Source organism: Ochotona curzoniae, unplaced genomic scaffold, assembly GCF_017591425.1.
Source record: "Ochotona curzoniae isolate NIBS_2020 unplaced genomic scaffold, NIBS_Ocur_1.0 scaffold_1037, whole genome shotgun sequence".
NCBI classification, from domain to species: Eukaryota; Metazoa; Chordata; class Mammalia; order Lagomorpha; family Ochotonidae; genus Ochotona; species Ochotona curzoniae.
Genome location: NW_024467083.1, coordinates 28,298,074 through 28,317,826, shown reverse-complemented (window position 1 = coordinate 28,317,826; position 19,753 = coordinate 28,298,074). Strand labels below are relative to the sequence as shown.

At 42.8% G+C, this 19,753-nt stretch overlaps 1 protein-coding gene across 2 annotated transcripts in view; it reads left to right on the top strand.

Moving 5' to 3' along the window:
* Positions 1-19,753, top strand: part of RNF115 (ring finger protein 115) — a 64,144-nt gene that overhangs the window by 21,014 nt on the left and 23,377 nt on the right. The window contains exons 1-3 of one of the 2 annotated variants that reach the window (XM_040999176.1): positions 4,470-4,500; positions 5,376-5,427; positions 8,300-8,357. In XM_040999176.1, the coding sequence (XP_040855110.1) occupies positions 4,491-4,500; positions 5,376-5,427; positions 8,300-8,357 (120 nt within the window). In that variant the 5' untranslated portion in view covers positions 4,470-4,490. Of the gene's footprint in view, positions 1-4,441; positions 4,501-5,375; positions 5,428-8,299; positions 8,358-19,753 lie in introns of those variants that run through there. The other variant, XM_040999175.1, reaches the window with a different exon arrangement.

Here is a 19,753-nt window from a genome sequence, read left to right as displayed (position 1 = left end):
GCCTTGAATAGGCATTTATCCAATGATACTGTCTAAATGAACAACAAGCATTTTTGTTTAGTTCACCTGTCATCAGAGAAATAAAAAGCAAAATTACAATGAGACTGCATTAAAAGCAAATGAAAGCAAAGCCAACATAGGCTGATAAAGATGTATGGAAATGAAAGCACTTGTGTGCTGTTGATGGGATGGCAAAATGGTGTGACCATGTTGAATGACAGTATGGTATTTCCTGTTATAAATACCTTATGATCCATTGATCTCACTTCTGGATATATATCCAAAAGAATTGAACCATAATCTCAAATGTGTTTGTGTACGTATTCACAGCAGCACTATTCACAGTAGATAAGAAGTGGAAACAACTCAAGTATCCTTTATTGAATAAATAAGCAAAATGTGTTATATATGGCACCTCATTCCTTAAACACAGGGATATGTTCTTTTTAAAAATATTTATTTATTATTTTTAAAATAATCTTAATTATTAGGGTACAAAGGGTCAAGGGCTACAGGAAAGTGGGTAATACCATTGTTTCCACACTCATATTATTTTTTCCCTGTACCTGGGATCAGGGGAGAAACAAGGGGAAAAACCCCACCCAGCCTCCCACCCATCCCAGGTCCCCGATGTGAGACATGCTCCGAGGATCCTGCTCAAGCAGTTTTGATAGTTCAACAGTTCTGAATTGCTGCCAATCTCGCTATTCCAATCGTAATGAAACCTATTCAGAATCCATTGGCTGACATAGTCTCTTCATGGTTGGAATTCTGTGATCAGCAGTTCAGTTGGAGGGATCTCCAAAGAAATTTCATCTGAGATGATCCTATACCTGATTCTTGTGTGAGTTTGCCAGTACAGGGTCTGGCACAGTCTGTCACCCCAATCAGCTTATGCACATACTGGTGGTTGCATTTGCTGGGTCAGTTCTGTTTCCAGCCCTGTCTTCCACATGAACTAATGGTTATTGTAGCCAAGCTCGATCCTACACATCATACTCGATCTTTACGCAAACCAGTGGGAGCTGCAGCCTAGTTGGGGCAACTCCCCATAATCCCCACCAGGCCTGCTCCCTGCCCTGATTCCCATGCATGCCAGTATTTACAGCAGACTAGTCCAGTCTGTCCTACATCCCATTCAGCTCTCGTACTTGTCAGTGGGCATTGAAGCCTAGTTCAACCCAACCGACCTACTATCCAGCCCACACACATGATGTTGGGTGCCTTTCTGTCTAGCCACCCCTGCCCCTGTCCTGGTTTTCGTGCTTTCCAGGAGGAGTGGTAACCCCTAGAGGGAGGTGCCCACTATCTACTAAGCCACTCCAACTGGGGATATGTTCTGAAAAACGTGTTGTTCAGTGCTTTTTTTCTTTGTGTGAATCTTGGAGTGACTTGTACAGACTAAGCCAGTATCAAGCAGTTAAGCTTCAAGACTCCTTAAGATGGAATGTTATTCAGCCTTAAAACGGAAGGAAATTCTTTCACATGTTTTGATTATGCTAAGTGAGATAGATTTGTCACCAAAAGGCTGCGCAATTCCAATTATATATAGAAGCTAATGCTATCAAATCCACAAAAAAGGTGGAGTAGTGGTTACCAGGGAGGGGAAGAAATAAGTGTTATTTAATTGGTATAGAGTTTCAGTCTTTAAATATGAAAGGTTTTGGAGATTATTTTAACAGCAGTATGAGCGTGTTCTGTACTCTTAGAAAGGGATGGTGATGGTAAGTGTCTGGCCTAGCAGTTAAGAGTGGCTGCATCCGTTATGGAGTGCCTGGGTTCAAGTCCTGGCTCTGCTTCCTGTTCCAGTTTCATGATAATGTGAACCCTGCAACAGTGATGGCTCAGGTTTGGGTTCCTGCCATCTGTGAGTGAGACCTGTTTGTCTTCCTTGCTCCCAGTTTTGGTGCCTTGGCCATTGTGGGCACCAGGAAAGTGAACGTGGATAGGAGCTCTGTCTGCTTCTCAAATAAATAAAATAACAAAAACATTTCTTAAAAAGATTGATTGGGGCCCAGTGTGATAGCGTAGTGATAAAGGTCCTCGCCTTGAATGCACCGGGATCCCATATGGGCGCCGGTTCTAATCCCGGCGGCCTTGCTTCCCATCCAGCTCTCTGCCTGTGGCCTGGGAAAGCAGTTAAGGACAGCCCGAAGCTTTGGGACCCTGCACCCATGTGGGAGACCTGGGGGAGTCTCCTGGCTTCGGATTGGTGCAGCTCCAGCCATTGCGGCTGCTTAGGGAGTGAGCCATCAGACGGAAGATCTTCCTCTCTCTCCTCTCTGTATCCGCTTTTCCAATTAAAAAAAAAAAAAATTTTTAAGATTGATTGGTTTTTATTTGAAAGGGACGTTTTCAGAGAGAGAAGGAGAGGCAGAAAGGAATCTTCTACCTGCTGGTTCATTCCCTAAATGTCTGCAAAGGCCACGCTGGGCCAGTCCAAAGCCAGGAGCCTGAAGTTTTTTCTGGATCTCCTGTGTGCGTATGGGAGCACAAGGAATTGGACCTTCTTTTGCTGCTTTCCCAAGCGCATCAACAGGGAGCTGAATTGGAATGGAGCAACCAGGAACCAAGCTGGCACTCATACGGGATTCTGGTGCTGTGGACAAAGGCTTACCATGGCGCTAGCCCCAAGAAGTAAAAATTATAAAATGTGATTAATATGGTAAATTTTATGCATGTTTTCAAGGTTTATTTTGTTTGAAAGTCAGAGTGACAAAGAAGGAAATATGGAGAGAGAGAGCGAGAGATTGATCTCTGCTGGTTTATTCCCCCAAATGGCCTCAATAGTTAGTTTTGGACCAAAGCTTAAGCCAGGAGCTATCTGCTGCCACCTTCTCAGGCTGATTGGTAGGAAGCTGGCACTCCCTTTTCTTTTCCTCTCTTCAAGAAAATATGCACAGGGATAGGTGCTTAACCTAGAGGGTAAAATGTGTGTCATATCAAAGTGCCCAAGTTCTGGGCCTGACTGGCTTCTGATTCCAGCTTCCTGCTAGTACGGACCCTGAGAGCCGATTGATTGCTCAGATGATGGAACTCCTGCCACTTTTGTGGTTAACCTGGGATTAAGTTTCTGGCTCTTGGTTTCTGATTGTCTCAGTTTTGGCCTTTGTGAACATTTGGAAATTGAACCAGTTAATGGGAATGTGCAGACTCTTTTCGTCTTGTTCTTTGTGTCTCTCTGTTTCTTTCTCCTCTGTGAGGGAAAAGCAGGGAGGCTGTTCCTTGCTGTCAGACTACATCAGCAGTCATTTAATGATGCCTTAGAGAGATGTGGAGAGGAATGTTCTGAGGGTGTTACTTGAGTGGCTTTGATCTGAGATGTCAGCTTCGTTACATCAAGGCTGAGAAGATCTTCCCTAGGTCTGTTGGCTGACCAAGTGCATCCACAGACCTAGACCATTGCTGCAAAGCTTGGGCAGGATAGTGTTCCTCCTCGTTCTGCTTTCCATCCTTTGACAAGGCCCTGTGTGTACTCTGCTGGCCTAGATGGGCTGGCTGTCATGTTCCCCATGTGCATCTAGGTGTATTCTCTACTGCATGGACATTAGCAACTGAAGAGGACCAGTCCTGAGACAGGCACTCCAGACCAGTACAATTTTTTGGAAAGATTTATTTCAAATACAGAGGTGGGGAGGCAGAATGAGAACTATCTTTCATCTACTGGCTCAATGGCTGGGCTATGCAGCGTCCAGGAGCTTCTTCTGAGTGTCTCATATAGGTGGCAGGGACTCAGACACTTGGCCCAGCTGCTATTGATTATTTTCCCAGGCTACTAACAAGGAGCTGGATTAGAAGTACTGTGTTAGTGATGCTAGGACTTGATGGTGGGGTGAGGAAGAAAAAGATAGCAGGAATGACTCCCAGGTTCCACTAAGAGTGAATTGGTTTGCCACCTCTTAAAACAATGCATGTGTTTTATATTAACAGAGAGTGAGTGCTTGCACTGAACTCTGGAGTTCAGAAGAGTAGCCTGGCTGAATATATACATTGGAGAGTTGTTGGCATAAAGCAATGGGTGGTGGAGCAGATAAAGCTACTGCTGCCACATTGACATTGCGTATGGGTACTTTTTCAAGTCTTTGTTGCTCCGCTTCTGATCCAAATGCCTGCTAGTGTGTCTAGGAAAGCAGTAGAAGCTGGTCCAAGGGAGACCCAGGTGAAACTCCTGGTTTTATCTGCCCTGGCCAAGCCTTGGGTGTTGCAGCCACTTGGGAGCTGAATTAGCCCCTGATCTTCCCCTTTAGTATCTGAGTAGGAATCATTTAGGTAGCTATGAAAGCTTTATGCAAATGTCTTACTGGACTCTATTTGCCAGAGCATAGTAGAAAAAACTGCTTGGAGTCAGCAGGTGCATAAAAGATTTCAAAGCATAAACTCTGTAAATAGTATTATTGAAACTGCTTCGATTTCTAATGAGAATTTTTTCTTTCTTTTATAGGAATATATTTGTCCCAGATGTGAATCAGGCTTTATTGAAGAAGTGACTGATGATTCCAGGTATTGTATAAGCTCAGGAATTAATCAGGCATTATGTTGTTTTAATAACATAATTCAGTTGATGGACATTTGTTTTATAACTTTTATTCTCAGCTGGGAGAGAGTGAAAGAAGAAAGAGGAAAGAGGTGGGAGGGGAGGGGCTGTATTCACAAGAAAACATAGAAGAATGGGAGGGAGGAGGAAAAGTGGAACAGTTTGGAAGGTGATAAAATAGTAGGGATGAAACGATTCAGTGTTCCTGATTATTTGTGCCATTCCTTCGATACCCCTATACCATGTTAGAACAAAGCTGGTAAATTTTCATTTTTAGTTTGAGACTTGGGATTCTCTTAGATTATTGGCTGATTTTAGTGACAATTCTTATCTATAGGTATATTGCTATTACATTTCTTTGGTGGGCTGGGGAGTGACTTCTGATAAAGATGTCTAGTAGGGTAAACAGGCTGGTCTTGCCAGGAAACATTTAGAAGTCTTGGATTCTTTGTATGTATTAATATGATTGCTGTCCAACTTACTCCATTTGTCACCATAAAATTAATATTTGGGTTTGTAATGCTTGGACTTTGTTCTCTTGGCCATACCAAAGGTATAAAACTGATAAAAAGGGAAAATATTTTTGGAAAGTGGCAAAATTATGTATTCTTTATTGGTTACTATGACTAAAAGAACTAAGTGATAAAATAGTATTTGATATTGCTGTTGGTCTTTTTTGGTAAATGTAATGGCATTTGTCTTTGGGGACTGTTTAAACACTGCTAGACAGTTGTAGCAGTACTCCTTGCTTACGAGAATATGTAGCTTGAATGTCTTAATCTTGGAGTGACTTTGGGATTGTTATGGCAGTAGATAATTCCTTTACCATTGCTGTTGGCAGACTCTAAAATTGAAGGTCCTTTCCACTACCAGGGAAAACTACACGTTTTACAGTATGTACTATTAGTTTTACTTTAATTAATGATTGACGATTAAAAGTGTCAGTGAGCTGTAACTTTTAAGGCAATATGTGGCATGAGATCTAGTTGAACCTAGACACTTATGTTGATATAATAATTTTAGCTTTAAATAACTTGCAACAGCAAAATTAGCAGTTTTGTGTAAACAGCATGCTAACTTGGGATAGCTTTTAATTTGTGCTGTGATAATTGCATCAAATACTTCTTTCAGGCATGTATGCTTTGCATGTGTTAAAGAGTCTCAGTCGGAGAGCAGATATTTTTTAATTATAATTTATTTATATGAAAGGTAGAAGAGAGAGGAGACAGAGAGAGAGAGCTCTTCTATGTACTGGTTCACTCCCCAGATGGCCACAATGTCTGGGGTTGGGGCAAGCTGAAGCCAGGAGCCTGGAGCGTCTTCTCGGTCTCCCAAATGAATGTAGGGGTCTAAGGACTTGAGGTATTTTCTGCTGCTTTCCCAGCTCATTAGCAGGGAACTGGATGGGAAGTGGAGCATCCGAGACTTACTTGTGCCTATTTGGGATGTTAGTACTACAAGCAGTGGCTTTACCCAAAAGTTATAGCACCAATCCAAGTTTTTGTTTGTTTAAGTTTTTAAATAGTAATCCTGGTTTCGTTAGGCAAACAACTTTTATACAAAATTTTTATACAAAAAATTTTTATACAAATCTTTGTCCAGCAGGGAAATATGAATTCTATGGGTTATGTTTTCATTTGAATTAATAATTCTTTTATTTGTGTTTGTTAGTTCAGAGATGCTGTTGGTAACCTCTACTGAAATGCAAAGATTGTTTGGTTTAAGAGATCACCGGTATCGTACATGAGTACATTAAAAATCAGTGTTTTAGAGGCAGCATGATATTATAAACATTTGCTGATTGCTTAGCAATTAGACTGATAAGTAATTGGTGGTAGAAATTAGTAAGAAATTTTTGCAAATATTGGATAATGAGCCCCTCTACTACTAAACATATATCTTAGAGTTGCACGTTCTAAGTTTGCATTAGTTTTCTAACATTTCTCAGAACAGTGTGGCTGTTTTTATTATCTTTTCTTCATGATAAGCTCTTAAAATGTAAAGGAATTTTATGGGAAGGAAAGGCTGATGGAGCATCAGAGAGTACAATCCCAAAAGATGGAGTTGATGATTTCAGTCAGCAACATTTGAATACCAGGATCCAGTCAGTAAGGGAAATAAAGAGCCTGGGAACCTCATGTAGACTTGAGCTGTAAAATGATACACATTCAACTTTGTTTTTATGGTATATGGTATTCTCGATAGTTATTTAACATAAATGTACAGGTAGAATTTCTAACTTCTGAAACGAATGTGTTAAATGGCTTCTAATTAGAGAATAAAGTGTGAGAGTGATTGCACAGGGAATGGCATTGCTTTGCATTTTGGTGTGTGATTTGCCTAACCAGGTGTGTCTCTATCCCCCGTGAACTCAGCACAGTGCCTGGATTGGTATTGTAATTCTGCTAAATGAACGTTACTTGCAGTAGTCTGTGGCCTTTTGATCACTGGGATGTGTTTGCTTCTATATTTGTGTACTTACCTATGTTTCTCTGTGCTCTTCAGTAGTTCTTGTGATTCTTTCCACCACCTTTCTCCTAAAGTGTTTGCCAGTTTATTTTCTTTGCGAATTTCATGGGAATGATGGAGTTTAATACATCTTTCCACTCTTCAGGGTCTTTTGGAATAGGTATTTTATTGCTTGCATATGTGATATGGAGTTATTAGTATAGGATATCGCACTGTAAGATTTTCGGTGCTCTCTGTAGTGTAATAAAACACCATACATACATGAGTGTTTAAATTGTTTGCCTTTAAAATCTGTATCACAAGAGAAAAGGAGTTGACATGATGAGACCAACCCTGGAGATAGTGATAATATAGAGAACATAGAATCAAAGTGATCATGCAGAGGGGTATGGACAAGTCTCATTTGGTTGGGCGAGTTCAGTAAAGACTTGATGGAGGAGTAGGATTTGACCCAGGCCCTGAAGTATCAGTAAGATAAACTCAAATAAGGAATTATTTATTGGAAGTCAGTTATTGACATGGGAAAGAAAGATTTCCCATCTTATAGTTCATTCTGCAAGTGGCTGGAACAGCCAGCCAGGAGAGGACCAGACTGAAGCCAGCAATCAGGAGCTTCACAGCCAGGTCTTCCACATTGGGTGGCAAGGGCTCAAGTCCTTGTGCCGTCCTCTGCTTTTTTCCCAGGCTTACTTGCAGGGAACTGGATCAGAAATGGGACATCTGGGACTCTGGCACCCATTTGAAATGCACACACTGCACACAGTGACTTAATGTGCTATGCTGCAGTATCAGGCCTACGAAATACTTTGGAAATGTGCTGAATGCAGAGTTCCAGACCCCTTACATTACTGTATTTAATTGTTCCTTCAAAATTCTAATTATTGTAACTTCAAATGTTAAACACTTTTAATGATGGAATGTTTTTTAATGCAACATTATTTTGTTTTCTTAGCCTCTTCAAAGGTTAATTTTGTTTTGTTTTGTTTGGGCTAGGTCAAATTTGAATTGCATTACTGGCAGTGAGTCTTCCTTCCTTCTGTGTGATGGTCCGGTTCTGATTTTTCACTTGACATAGCCTTGTTCTGCCTGAAAACCTCTTGAGCTTGTGGTTTTGTCCTGGTAATTTTTGGTGAATTGATTCACTTGCCCTGCCTTCGTGTTTCCTTTGTGGGTGTTATGCCGGGATGAGTTGCTTTTCCGTGTTAGGCATTCTCATTCTGCCATTCTATATTTAGCTTCTGGAAGGGTAACTTGTTCCTGGGAATAGAATCAGCACTCACTCCTCTTTCTGTTTAGTTTTTTAGGTGGTGGTGGCAGCCGGATAGACAATAGTACATCCACACATTTTGCAGAGGTAAGTTTTTCTTTGGCTGAAAGGGATTCTTCAGGAAGTATGTATTAAAACCAGGGCAGCTGTTTACTTCCCAGTGCAGCAGAATATTTAAGTTTTAACTGAACATATAAGAAAAATGTGGACAAGAGTAGCCCCTGGGAAGATTCACGTTTTCAGGAGCTGGGGCTTTGGCATTTTACCTTTGATAAATTTTTAATTAGGAGAAAGTAATAGCCTCAGGTTGTACAATTCTGAGTTTGAGAGTGTTTTCATTTCTGTTTTCTGCTTCTTCATTGTATATATGGTATGAGAATAAAAAGCTTGTATTGTTTTAAAAATGACAGTGTTGTGTCCGGCATGGCAGCCTAGTAGCTGAAACCTTGCTTTGAACACGCTGGATCTCAAATGGACCCTGGTTCATGTCCCAGCGGTCCCCCTTCCCATTGGCTCTCTGCTTGTGGTCTGGGAAAGCAGTTGAGGACAGCGCAAGGCCTTGGGAACCTGCGCTGGTATGGGAGACCCAGAGGATTCTCCTGGCTCCTGGCTTCGGATTGTCTCCACTCAGGTCATTGTTGCCATTTGGGGAATGAAGCAGCAGACGGAGGATCTTGTCTTTCCTCCTTTCTGTATTATCTGACTTTCCAATAAAAATAAATATATCTTAAAAAAATAATTAAAAAATAACAGTGTTGCAGACTCTACTTTAGCGGCCTGGCAGGTGAACAGGCTAGAAGAGTGTTCATCAAAATCACGGTGAGGTACTGTCCGCAAGCTTGCACAGGGCTGATTTCTTAAAGTTTACCTCTAGTCAACATGGTATAGTTTGACTTCGATAAAGGATAAAACATTTACTTGCCTTTCAAATGCCAAAATGAGCTGTATAATTTCTACTTATTTATTTGCATTTTGGGAGAAAAATACCAATCTTGATTATGATTTGAAAATAGGTCATTACTATTCGCCCTTGAATATCACTTTATCTTAGAGTCCTCCCCCTTACCATTTTTAGGAGTGCCAGCATTGTAGTTTTTGTATGAGAGCTCAAATGGGACAGACCAGCTCAGCCTACAACAAGTACTGATTGGCTTTTGCTTCTGTGTTTGTACAACCTATTGCTATCAGCTTGTTAAATTCTAGAAAGCTGACAGATGTCAAAAGAAAAAAAATAGTTAAATCCCTTAATCAGAATTTTTTTTGTGTTTCAGGATTGTATTAGCTTTTTCTAGAGATAGATGAAGTGCCTGGAGAGTTAGCAAAAATATTTTACTATTTATTGTTTTGTGTGTAAATTCAGACCATTAGCAGTGCTTTGAACATAAGCCCTTGGATTCTCAAATTTAACTCCTTTAAAGCTCTTTGAAAATTTTCCTAAGATCTGTAATCCTGTCAGATTTTGGTGATATTAGATTTATCATTAAAGAACTTGATGAATGGTTCATTAAACAAATTTTTTTTTTACTTATTGTTTGTGGCAGTTATCAATATCTAATATTAAGGGTTTTTGTTTGTTTGCATTTGGTTAACTCTGAATAGACTTGTTAGATGGGTTCACTGTAAAGTAATTCTCAGCAGGTTACATTTGGAAACTCCCATTTTCTTGTTTGTTTCAAATTTATTTATTTGAAAGTCCATTCCCCAAATGGCTGCAGTGACCAGGTCTGGGCTGCACTGAAGCCGTAATCCAGGGAGGAACTCCACTCAGCTCTTCCACACAGGCACTGCCCATCACTTGCTGTCCTCCCGGGTGCATCTCTGGGAAGTTAGGACAGAAGTTGAGTAGAATGTTGAACCAGCATTTCCACAGTGCTGGTCCCAGTTTCCTCATTTTGATGGATTAAACATCACTATTGAAAATTCTGCTTTCAGGCATGGAGGCCTTCCTGATTTCAGCACTTTACTCTGAGTGCTATTCCGGATAACACAGATTGTCTGTTACTGGTTATGCATATGCAAAAGAAATTTCGTTTGGTTTTCCTTAAGTGTTCTCTCAGGAAATAGAAAGTCAGTTTTACAGGTGTGACTCACCAGGAGGGGAGTTGAGTAAGAAGAAAAACAAATACGTGCAGTCAGGTTCCTAACTTTAGTAATGCCAGATGTGACACTGACGGCATGAGCTGCCCTTCAGGTGGTAAGTGATTTTGCTGAGTCATAGCCAGTGACTTCATGTTAGCTGGAACATTTAGCAGGGATACGACCATGCCCAGTTTTCTCTCTGTAGAGCCTCGTTATTATTACTTACTTGAGTTTTTTTTAAAGTGAGTTTTTTTTTTTTTAAGATTTATTTATTTATTGGAAAGCCAGATATACAGAGGATAGACAGAGAGGAAGATCTTCTGCCCAAGTGAGTGTAACAGCCGATGCTATGCCGGCCCGAAGCCAGGATCCAGGAACTTCTTCCGGGCATCCCACATGGGTGCAGGGTCCCAAGGCTTTGGGCGGTCCTTGACTGCTTTCCCAGGCCACAAGCAGGGAGCTGGATGGGAAGCAGAGCTGCCGGGATTAGAACCAGGGCCCATATGGGATCCCGGTGCGTTCAAGGCGAGGACTTTAGCTGCTAGGCCACTTTGCCAGGCCTGATTTTTGTATTTTGAAAATTTAAAATAATAATATAGAAATTGCCAGGGATTTTTTTTTAAAATTAGGAAGCATATAAGCATACTTCAGTTCATGGAGGGGTCAACAGTTGGCACTGATGGGACTCTCACATCCTACCCTGTTTCCATCTCTACCTCCCTCCTCATGTACACCGGCCAGGCAGCAGGTGATGGCTCAAGTCATTCAGTTTAACTCGTCCTATATGGGAGCTACAGTGGGGTTCCTGGCTCCTGGCTCCAGTTTGGCTCAGGCCTGACTCAGCCCTGACTACTGTGGGTGTTTGGGAGACTGAGCCAACAGATGAAAGGTCTTTCTGCTTGTCTTTGTCTCTCTTCCAAATAAGTAAAAATAAAACTAATTATAAATGTAAAATTTATAGACAATGAAAATTTGAAAAGCTATGCATGGGTTTCAAAAAAATTGCATCAAACATCTTTATTTTGTTCAACAAGGTTTCTGAAAGTACTCTCTTAAATTCATTTTTATATATATCCCCATCTTGAAAGTAGGGTTAAGCAAATGCTGCTGTTCCCTTGCCTGTGAGGATCGTAAGATTTAGTTGAGGAGCAAGTGCAAACATGTATGAGGCAAAACGAGGAAGCGTGTACACGGAGCAGTAAACTTTCGGTGTGGTGTACGTAACAAGGACTGTAGGAAGAAGTACTCTGTGAGGTGTTCAGGAAGGGAGAGGCCATGTAACATAGTGGTTAAGAACACAACCTTTCGAATCAAATTACCTGAGTTCAGATCCTGAGTCCAGCACTAACCTGGCTGTGTAACTTGAGAATTGCCTAGAATCTCTCAGTGCCTTTCTGTTTCCTTGTCTGGAGAAAATAAGACTTACCTCATAGGGATGTTATGAGAATTTAAGTAAGTTAAAAATGCATTTGCGAGGTGTAAAGATTTCAATGTGCCTATCATAGTGAGTGCTCAGAATTTTTGGTCATTAACAGATTTTGTAAAGAAGATAAAAAAACTACATTGAAGAAGAGGTAGAATATAGATAAATGAAAAAATGAAATCTATCTCAAAATAGTATTCATAATCAGTATGATTTTATATTCATACCCCTGGAGAGGGAAAAAGCCCGTTAGAAATAAAATTATATGTGAAAAGGTGGGCATTGTGATGCTTAAGATGCCTGCATCCCACAGTGCAGTGCTGGTTTGAGTCCTTCTCCTCTATTTCCAATCCAGTTCCTGTAAAAGCATGCCGGGACACAGTGGGTGATGGCTGAAGTGTCTGGGCCCCTGGCCCAGCCCTGGCTGTTGTGGACATTTGGAGAGTGAATCGGTGGATGGATCTCCTTCTCTACGTGTCTCTGCCTCTTTCTGTCACTCTGCTTTGCAAATGGATAAAATAATAAGTAAACAAACATTTAGAAAGTTATGTGATAAGACAAATTATTTTTTGTTTCCGTATTTTAGTTGATAATTCCAGTAAAGACTTTGTACTTACGCTATACTTTGACCAAAGCTGCTTGTATGATGAGGTCACTTTCTATAATATTTACCAATAGCTTAATTTTTAAATAGTGCATATATTAAAAGAGGCTTAAGTCCAAGAAGATTTCTGACAAAATCAGTAATTTTTTTTTTTTCTTAAAAAGTGGGATTGAGTGGGAAATAGAATAAATGGAACGATTTAAAGTAAGGGGGGCGGTGAGGTGGAGGGTTAAGGTGGGTGAAATGGCAGGAAGATGAGAGAAAGGCTGCCAGTTAAATAAGAACAATGTGTGAATCATGTTAAGGGTCTGGAGAGAGTGAATCTAAAAGTATTTCTAGTCATGTGTGAAGAGAGAAGACACCGCTCCTCTGAGGTTCTTGACGCTAACCGGGAGAATTGAGCCCTTAGCTACGTGAGTGTTTGTAGCCTGCCTGATGTGACCTGGTGCCAGTGAGACATCTGATCTTAAGGGTCTCACCTTACGTGAAGGATCACTGCAATACAAGAATGGCTGTGGTCAGATTAGCAAAAAATTAGACATTTTCTGGCAAAGAGTATCCACGTATTTACAATAGGACAGCATGCTCTGAGCAGTCTAATTTGAATTTATTTAAATAAAATTTCAGTTTTTTAAGCGGCATTATAACAAAATGAATGTTAAAAATATCTTAAATCTCTCTATTCTAGAACTCCTTTTCTCCATATATTTTCTTCCCAGATTATTTTCTCCTCTGCTCAGTCATAGATACTGAAAGATGTTGTAACAATACTAAGAATTTGGAAATGAAAAATTTGCCATATATTTCTTTATTATATATTCTTTTGACATAATACTTCCTACTTTTTCCAAGATCTCTTTACTGTTTTTTAAATATGGAAATTTTCTGACATTTATTCTTACTAGAGAGGCAGATTTATAGGGAGAAGGATAGACAGAAAAATCTTCCATCTGCTGGTTCACTACCTAAATGGCCACAATGTCTGGAGCTGAGCCGATTTGAAGCCAGGAGCCAGGAGCTTCTTCTAGGTCTCCCATGCAGGTACAGGGTCCCAAGGCTTTGGGCCGTCCTCGACTGCTTTCCCAGGCCACAAGCAGGGAGCTGGATGGGAAGAAGGGCCGCCGGAATTAGAACCGGTGACCATTTGGGACCCCAGTGCATTCAGGGCGAGGACTTTAACCACTAGGCCACAGCGCCAGGCCCAAACTCTCCTTTTCTTTACCTGTTTGCCATTCTTTTCAGTCTCAGCTGGAAGACCGGCCTAAAAGCACAGCTAGATTAGGATTCATTGCTTAAATGAAATTAAGCAAATCTTTCCTGTCTCACTCTTGGAGACTACACAAGGTTAAAAGGACACATAGTACAGTACTTGTTTCACATACCATTTGGAAATATCAAGTGAAACTCCTGCGCTTTTGAAGAGTAACTGTTTTCATAATTCAACATGTATTAAATTCAAACCAGGATACTGTTGCTAATCTGGCCTTAACGGAAATGCCAGAGGGAAGGAAGAAAGGTAAAACAGAAAATGCTTTTGGTGTCAGTCTACTTTGCCACTTTTCTGGTCAGTTGCCAGGATCTTTGGGTTATAAATTTGAACTCCATTCCTGTTTCTGTGGTTAGCAGGGCCCCAAGTACTTGGGTCAGCTTCTGCTTCCCCAAGTACATTAGCTAAGAGCTCGATCAGAGAATAGCGCAAGCCTCTGATACATAAATTTAAACTTATTTAGGAAAATGTGCTTTAAAAAGGACTGCCTATGCCACAGTGTTTGCATTATAAACACCGAGGGTGGAGGTGTACATCACATACTTTCCTTGTTAGTACTATTTGAATACTTTGTGTCCTTGCAAAATTTAGAAATGTGCCATGGTGATAGTCATGGTCTTGAGTTCGTTTTAAATTTAAGAAGCAGAGAGAGACAGGAAGAACCTTGGTGGGTCTCTCCCCAAATGCTGACCAGGGCTAGGGGCTGGACAGGGGCCAAAGCTGGGAGCCAAAACTCCATCGGCATCTGCCACATAGGCAGCGAGAACCTAATTACTGGGCCCGCCACCACTGCCTCTCAGTGTCTGCATTAGCCAGGAGCCAGGAGCCAGGAGCCAGGCCTTGAATCCAGTCACCCTGATGGGGACATGGGCATGTTCCAACCAAGTGCCCATCCCTTGGGATGTTTTTAAGGGCTCTTTATTCTGAATCCAGTGTATTATATACCTTTTGTTTTCTGTTTACCTTTTAAACCTGTGTTCCAGGAACTGCAGAGCTGGTTTCAGAGTGAGCTCTGTCATTTTTTCTTTTAGTATCCCATTGTTCCTGTTCTAATAGTTATTCTAAGCTGCTTCATTAAAAACAAACAAAAAATATACACTGTAGAATTTTCCTTAATGTATTGAACAAACTATTTCCTAAGGACCTTTTAAATCACAGACCTTGTGAATTACGCTCTTTGCTCTTGACTGGCCCGGCTCTGGCCATTGTGGCCATTTGGTAGGGGCATGAACAAGAGCATGGAACATCCCCCCTCCTCCCAAAAAACTTTGACTTCCAAATAATACCACTTCCCAAATGAATAAGTCACAAAATTCTACACCTATTATTGATGAAAATTTCCAGCAAGTTAGAAATAATTTCACAAAGTGTATCTACTAAAAGCTATGACTAATATCATACCTACTAGTGAAAGATTCTGCTTTTTGCCTCGGATCAGAATAAGACCAATATGCTTATACTTGCTCCCTCTGTTCCACATGTTACCGAATGTCCTTATCCATGCCATAAAGCTAGCTAGCTAGACAAACACTAACTTTAGTGCCATCCAGATTGGAAAGGAAAAAAGCAGACAGACCTGCTGCACTTTTGATCCATCTGCCTGCTAATAATGGCCTGGGAAAAACAATTGTTGGGGCCCCTGTCACTCACATTGGAGACCCAGATGGAGCTCCTGGCTCCTTGTTTTGGCTTGGTCCAGCCTTGGCTATTGTGGCTATTTGGAAATTGAACAAGTGGATGCAAGAGCTTTCTCCACTCTCTGTAAATCTCAAGTAAATAAATCTTATAATAAAGGTTTTTAAGAACTCCAGAAGCATCTATAAAATAAAAAGTCAATACATTAAACTTTAGCAGAATTCAAAAAAAATTGTTCTTTGAGATAGTAAATGAAAAGCTATAAGAATCAGTGTTTGGCACAGTGGTTTAAGACATTGCTTGGTGGGGGGAGTTGAAACTTCCAGCAGCCTGCTGGCTGCTGGTGGGTGCCAAGCTGAGGCCTTCTTCATGCTAGGAACCCTGATTCCAGCCACCACGTACATGTGGTGAGCTGTCCCCGGGCCTGTCTGAGTTCCAGAGGCTGCTCCCTTCATGGTGAATACACTGAAGAGGGAAGTATGGAAAGCTGGGTGGGCCTGGGCCCCACCCGCCGCCATCATTGCTCTGTGGATGGGATTGGGGAGGAGGCGACCTTGGAGTCTGGGAGTTGAAACTTGCAGCCTGCTGGCTGCTGCTGGATGCCAGGCCGGGGCTGTCTTCATGCTCGGAACCCTGATTCCAGTTACTGTGTATGCAGTGAGTTGTCACTGGGGCGGCCAGTAGGCCATTTGGCACCAGGCTCTGCCTACTGGCTGCCTGGCGGCCAACTCTGGGGTTTTGGTTTTTTGAAACTGCTGCTTAGGTAGCTCCATGTAGAGCCCTCTCTGCTTCTGAGATGTGAATCAATCCTAAAAATTCCCAATGACAGAGTAACTTTTCCTTTGAATGTAAGCGAGTGTATTGAGACCTGGTAGGTTGGAGCAGTGGGACCAGATGATACTTATGGATAAGACTGATATACCAAACTCCTTCAAATCTTGTGTAGAACTTCTACTCACTGAACACCAGTCCATGCAAAAGCTAAGGCTCGTGGCTTGTCTAGCAGGACCATATCGTGTCACCTGCTGTGATGATGGATCAGGAGACAGGTCACATTAGGCAGGGCTATGACATTAACTAGCACAGGAGAGAACCATATCCGGCGATAGATTCTGTGGGGGATTTGTGGGCCAAACCCCGTGGAAATACTAGCTCCACTGGTTAGCTCAAGGGTTGGGGTGGTCATGGATTAAGTTGGTGTGACCAAGGAGCCTGCCATCACTCACAGGTAAAGGAACCCACAACAGTCTGGACTGGTCAAGCAGCAGCACCTGAATGTGCATCCTAAATAGGGTGTGGGGTGGTCTGGGCTGCAACGTTCACCAGCTCATACAAGGCCAATTGTAAGGCCAGACTATGCCTGACACTGGCCTGAAATCCACTGGCATGTATGAGAACTGGATCAGGGAGTAGGTTAAGCGGAGGAACTTGGGAAACTCCCTTGGCACGTCATAGCTCCGCTGGTGAACACATGGTCCAGACCTGGGGGTTGGACAAGCTGGGAAAAGTAGCTCTAATGACTGGCTAATGTGTGGATTGGTAATGGAACAGGGTGGACTGGGCAGGACTGAGCAAACCTTAGCCCACAAGCAAAATTAGAAATCAGGATGGAGCACAGGTCATGCCGAGCTAGGCTGTTGCACCTACTGCTCTGTGTGAGCCAGGGATGTTAAGCCACAGTGTGTAAGGTTAGGGCTGGGACAGGTGAGGAGTTGTGCCAAGCTGAGTCAGAACAACCACTGGCATGCAAGTGATCTATGGCTAGGAACAGGCCTGGCTGGGGAGCTAAGGGGACACCCTAGCTGGGTTGAGATTCCCACTGAGGAGCGCATGGGCTGGAATTGGGGCTGTGTTCTGATCAGGATACGGTTGCAGTCTCCCTTGGCACAAGTGTGGACTGGGACTGGAGGCACCAAGCCGGGCTAGACTCCAACACCATCTGATGCTCTGGAGGACCAGAGTAGATATGGGAAGGACTAGGCAAGGTCTCAGCCCCTACAGAGCCGTGTGTGAGCTGTATGTGGGTATGGACAAGCCGTGGCTGGACTGAAACATCCAACAGTAAGAACCAGATTGGGTTGAGGCTAGTCAGGAAAAGCCACTTTTCCTGCTATCTATGACAGGAGGTGAACTGAGTAGGGCTGGCTCATGGACCCACTGGTATGTGCAAATTCTGGCATGGGGAAAGGTTCTGATGGAGGAGCCTGAGCAACTCCTCTGGCAGGACACAGACCCTGCAGGTAAGCGCAAGAAGCATGAAAGGAAACAGCCCAGAACAGGCTATGGAAAGGTACCCACTGGCATACATTTGGCATGGGTTGGGGACAGACCAGGCTGAACCAGTTCACATCATCTGCTGGTGAATCTGAACACCAGAGCAGAGTGTGAGTCGAGCCAGATTCAGTCACGACAAAAACCAGTGCACATTATGGAATGCCAAGGTGAGGTGACCAGTACTGGATGCGGCCACAGCGCCCAGCCAGCACACGTGAGAACCAGGAAGGGAGGGGAAGGGGAAATACGGGGGGGGGGGGGGGGGCCCTGCTGGTCAGCTAATTACACCGGAGAGCATGGATTGGAATGGGGGCAGACCAGACTAAGCAGGGCTACAACTCCCGTGGGCCTCATGTGAACAAATCAGGGAAAAGCCAGGCTGGGCTGATTGTTCCTCCTGGTACAATCATAAAATAGAGGGTTGTTTGGGTTTAGTTGCAGCATCAGCTGGCAGAGGCAGGCACTGTAGGCTAATTCTGTCAAGTTTAACTGCAGAACCACCTGGAGAGTGCATAATCTGGGAGTGGGAGAGGCCTGGGAGGGAAATATTGGGTTCCTCTCTCTTGGGTTACCACTCCCACTGGAGGGCACAAAAACCAGGACAGGGGCTGGGGTGGCTGGACATAAAGGCACCCAACAGCATGTGTGTGGGCTGCATGGTGGAGCTGGTTGGGTTGAACCACGCTTCAATGCCCATTGACATGAATGAGAGCTGAATGGGATGTGGGACAGACTGGACTAGTCTGCTACACATACTGGCAAACCAGGGTAGTGGGCAGGCCTGGTGGGGGTTATTGTTGGTAGCTCTGACTAGGCTGCAGCTCCCACTGCTTTATGTGAGGGTTGAGTGTGTGCTGGGCAGAACCAGGCTGGACTGCAACACCCATTGGTTCCAGTGAAAGACAGGGCTGGAAACAGAACTGACCCAGCAATTGCAGCCACCAGCTGATTGAGGCGATTGGACTGTACTGGGCCTTGTACTTGCAAGTACACATAAGAACCTGGTCTAGGTTCACCTCAGACAAAGTTTCTTTAGGGATCCCCTCAATCGAACTGCTGGACTCAGAACCCTATCCATGAAAAGAGAGAGGACATAACAAGTCAATCAACTACCCCAGCCATATGTTAGCAGTGAAAAATAGAGCAAATGGAGATTCTAAAGATGGACTATGTCAACCAGTGGATTCTGCAGCGATTTCTTCATGCTTGGAATGGCGAGATTGGCAGCAATTTATAACTGTTGAACTATCAAAACCACTTGAGCAAGACCCTCGGAGCATGCCCTACATCGGGGACCTGGGGCGGGTGGGAGACTGGGTCGGGCTTCTCCCTTTACCTCCCGCTTTACCCCAGATATAGAAAAAATGTGTGGAAATGATAGTCTTACCCACTTTCCTGTAGCCCTTGACCCTTTTTACCCTAATTAACTATGTAAAGATTGTCAAAAATGTAATAAAAAATGGAAAAAAGGACATTGCTTGGGACTCATACCTATATTGAAGTGCTTGGGTTTGAGTTTCTGTCCCTTTCCCTTTCCCATTGCTAATGCACATCCTGGCTCAGGTAGTGAGGCTCTGCCTCCTGCATGGGAGACCCAGACTGAGCTCCCAGCTCCTGGCTTTTGACCTTGTCCAGGCCTGATTTTGGATAAACTAGTGGATCGTCAATCTCTGTTTGTCTCTTTGTGTTACAAAATAATGAATAAATTAAAACAAGATGAGTCAAAGAATAGGGAATATTGGAATTATTTATTATCTAGTAAAGAACTAAAATGCAATAATAAGAAAACTACCTATTTTTATAATTTTTAAAATTTGAGAGATGGAATACAAAGAGACGGAGGGAGACCTTCCAGTTATTGGTGTGCAGCTCTTACACCTGCAGTAGATGGTGTCAGGCTGGGGACCAGAATTGGAGCTGAGATGTTAATCTAGGTTTCCTGTGAGTGGCAGGACTCCATTTGCTTAAGTCATCACTGTTGCCTCTCAGGGTCCACTTCTGCAGGAAGATGGAGACAGGAGTTAGAGCTGGGAATGGTACCCAGGTACTCTAATGAAGGATATGGGCATTTTAGCATCTTCAATGCTAGGTTAAAGGGCTCACCAGAAAATTACCAACTTCTAAAAAAATGACGATAGATTTAAATGATTTGTTTCAACAGTTAAGATGATCAAGTGGCAAGTACATGTACAAAGAGAAGG